At 60.5% G+C, this 3,574-nt stretch overlaps 1 protein-coding gene across 1 annotated transcript in view; it reads left to right on the forward strand.

The window, feature by feature from the left end:
* Positions 1-3,574, forward strand: part of LRP4 (LDL receptor related protein 4) — a 51,627-nt gene that overhangs the window by 2,900 nt on the left and 45,153 nt on the right. The window contains exons 3-7 of the mRNA XM_013006073.2: positions 1,456-1,572; positions 1,797-1,910; positions 2,498-2,614; positions 2,896-3,024; positions 3,247-3,366. Coding sequence (XP_012861527.1) covers positions 1,456-1,572; positions 1,797-1,910; positions 2,498-2,614; positions 2,896-3,024; positions 3,247-3,366 — 597 coding nt within the window. The remainder of the gene's footprint in view (positions 1-1,455; positions 1,573-1,796; positions 1,911-2,497; positions 2,615-2,895; positions 3,025-3,246; positions 3,367-3,574) is intronic.

Genomic DNA, 3,574 nt, shown 5'->3' on the forward strand with positions numbered 1-3,574 from the left:
GTGGGTGCAGGAGCCCTGATGGAGGTGTGTGTGTGCTTGTGTGTGTGTGAAACGTCTGTGCTGTACATGGGTGCAGGGGCCCTGATGGAGGTGTGGGGCCACAAATGGGGCCGCTCACCACAAGGTCAGTACCACCAGCCCCTCTGCAGGAGAGCTGAGGCTGTGCGCCCCTGTGAAGTGCCATCGCCTCAGAGAGCCCCAAGGGAGTTATCTCTGCCGTGTAGGATCACTCTCCTTGGCAGTGAGTTGGGTCGGGCTTGGAGACAGGATGCAGATTCTTCCCGGTCGTGGAATTCTGCCGCAGTAGAATGTGTCAGACCTTTGTTTGCCAGCCTCGGCGTTGCCCATTCTCCCCTGTGTTCAGACCATGTAGTAACAGAGCACAGTATACCTGAGCGCCCCATCTCGGAGCTAAAGATAGAGCACCACTGAGCCAGTTGTCTGGGTTTAGGAGTGCAGTCTATGATCGGCCGCATCTCCATCTGAGGGTGGCTTATTAGGCTCCTTGAGAAGAAAGCGACCACCTGAGCCTCCTGAACCCAAGCTAGCGGTGATGGGGTGATGAGCACCTCCGTTTGGTGTAACACTTTCCTATGCTTGATCTCAGAGGGCCTCGGTCAGCCCAGCATCATAATCCCTCCCCATGGTGCAGCTGAAGAAGCTGCAGCGGAGATAGGGTAAGGGATTGGCCTGGTGGGGTAAGGGATGGGTTCTAGGACTGGGACTGGCACCCAGGTGCATCTGTCATCATCCCACACTGCCTTCCAGGCGATGCTGACCTGCAGCGACCCCGTAGGATAGGGCAGAAATTCCTCTGTGGGTTTCCCAGACGGTCCCTCATTACAGCAGTAGAGAAGCTTGTCTTTCTCAACACACAACCAGTGACACTGCCGGGGGCCCTGGTCATCGTTTAGCACAGGGGTCCTCAAACGTTTTAAACAGGGGGCCAGTTTACTGTCCCTCAGACCCGTTGGAGGACCAGACTATAGTTTAAAAAAAACAAACAAACTATGAACAAATTCCTATGCACACTGCACATATCTTATTTTGAAGTAAAAAAACAAACGGGGCGAAAACACCCAGCGGGCCGCATAAATGTCCTCGACGGGCTGTAATTTGAGGAGCCCCTGGTTTAGCAGGAGGAGAAGCAGGCACAACCCCATCCTCTTCCTCGCCCGTGGTGTTCTTTCCGCTTCCTGGCAGGTTTCGTCTTCCTTGGATTCTTCTTCGTCCTCCCCTGCCCTGGGCCAGCCTCCCTCCCCATTCCCTATTCCCTCTGCAGCTGTGGGGTCTGCTGAGCCTGCTCCACGTGCTGAGATTGGCAAGGGCCGGGGGAAGGTCTGAGGAAGAGCTTGGAAGGGGAAAGGAAGACCTGGGAACTAGAGAGGTTTGTCAAGGAGCCTGGCCGAGGACAGGTACCACGTTGACTCACTGCCTTCTTTTCCCGGCGCCCAGTGCTGCCCACCTGCTCCCCTCTCGACTTCCACTGTGACAATGGCAAGTGTATCCGCCGCTCCTGGGTGTGTGACGGGGACAACGACTGTGAGGACGACTCGGACGAGCAGGACTGCCGTGAGTGTGGGCCTAGGGAATCCCGCAGGTAGAAGAAACCGAGCACGATCCAGGTTCATGTTAGCCCTTGGGGCGTCCCCGGAGGCCCGTGTCCCCCTCTCAAGCCCCTGGGGCAGCAGTGGCGTGTCCTGGCTGCTCCAGAAGGCAGCTGTGATGTCGAACTTGGGGGCACTGGGGTCTGCTGCCTGCAGCCGCCTGACCGCTCTGTGCTCGCCCCCTCCCAGCCCCGCGGGAGTGTGAGGAGGACGAATTTCCCTGCCAGAACGGCTACTGCATCCGGAGCCTGTGGCACTGCGATGGGGACAACGACTGTGGCGACAACAGTGACGAGCAGTGTGGTGAGTGGTGCTCCAGGGATGGCCAGTGGACGGGCTGGCCAGGCGGGAGATTGCAGCAATGGCCCCAGCACTGGCCGACCTCGAACCAACCTCTGCCCCAAGTAGCTGGAGGGAGGGAGGTACGTAGAGTGGTCTACCCCACCCCTGCCCCCAGGATCCAGGAACCGTGGGGCCCGTATCCAAGGCCTGTGCCCTACAGGTCTGAAGACCATCCATATTTTCGTTCAAATGTTGGGGGAAGGAAATGAAGACCTCCCTATGTCACCCCGTCAGTCCCCTGCTCCCCTTTCCCGGGGAGCACCAGCCCTCCTGGTGGCCTGATCCTTCTCTGCGCAGAAAAGCTCCGTCACTCAGGAGGGGGCATCCGGGCCATCTGTGAGCCCAAAGTCAGAGGGGACAAGGAAGGAGAAGAAGGCACAATCGGGTCACCTGCTGAGCTTTAGCTCCCCCCTCACCCCCAGTCGTCACCAGTCTGTGCAGACTGAACGGAAGAGGGCTGGGTCAGAGCCCCGGGGACCGACCGCAGCGGATGGTCACAGGGTTTTCCTGGTGTCTCTCTCCCCACCCCTCCGACGTGCCTCCCCCAGACATGCGCAAGTGCTCTGACAAGGAGTTCCGCTGCAGCGACGGAAGCTGCATCGCCGAGCACTGGTACTGTGACGGAGACGCTGACTGCAAAGATGGCTCTGACGAGGAGAGCTGTCGTGAGTGACCTCAGGCTGCTGGGCTGGGAGAGGGCAGAGGGCTCAAGGGCCCAGGGCAGGTCTGCTTGTCCAGCTGGTTCCTGAGAAGCCACTCCCCCAAGGTTGGGCTGGGGCCGGGCCGGGTGCCCTAGCGGTACCCTGAACGTGGGAGTCCACAAGAACCATCTGAAAGGAGAGCCGGTCACTGTTCCCGTAAGGAAGGTGCCCCCCACCCCCAGCACAGCACCTCTTCCCTTTGAGGAGTCAGAGCCCCTTCCTCCACCCTTGCCTCCACCCTGCAGCCTCGGCAGTGCCGGCACCCCCCTGCAGCCTGGAGGAGTTCCAGTGTGCATACGGCCGCTGCATCCTGGACATCTACCACTGTGACGGCGACGATGACTGTGGGGACTGGTCGGACGAGTCTGACTGCTGTGAGTGGACTGGCCAGCAGCCAGCAGGAGGCCGGGCTGGGAGGAACTGCTCCGGTGGGAAGGCACAGGTGCCAAGTGGGGCAGGAGCGCAGTGAAGAGGCGTTCCTGGACTCCCAGCGACCGGTCCCCGCTGGGCAGAGATGAGGGAGCCCGGACGCCGGGGTGGGGGGCGCTCCATGGGCACAGACTGGCTGGAGACCGGGGCCCACTGTGTCTCCCCAGCCTCCCACCAGCCCTGCCGCTCGGGGGAATTCATGTGCGATAGTGGCCTCTGTATCAATGCCGGCTGGCGCTGTGACGGCGACGCCGACTGTGATGACCAATCGGATGAGCGCAACTGCAGTGAGTGGCGGGTGGCGCTGGGAGCCGAGCCCAGCTCGGGTCAGGGGTCATGTATTCAAAGGGGCCACCTTGGCCCTAGCAGGAAGCCATTAGGCGGGAGCCCTGTGCACGGTTCTGTAGGTTGGGCACTGCATTCTAACCAAGGAGATGCCACTCACCCGGGTGACACCGATGGCCTGTCTTCATCCTGGCAATGTACCACCTGTCG

This window comes from Echinops telfairi, unplaced genomic scaffold (assembly GCF_000313985.2).
Source record: "Echinops telfairi isolate 266 unplaced genomic scaffold, ASM31398v2 ScPeMD7_60;HRSCAF=208, whole genome shotgun sequence".
Lineage (NCBI taxonomy): Eukaryota > Metazoa > Chordata > Mammalia > Afrosoricida > Tenrecidae > Echinops > Echinops telfairi.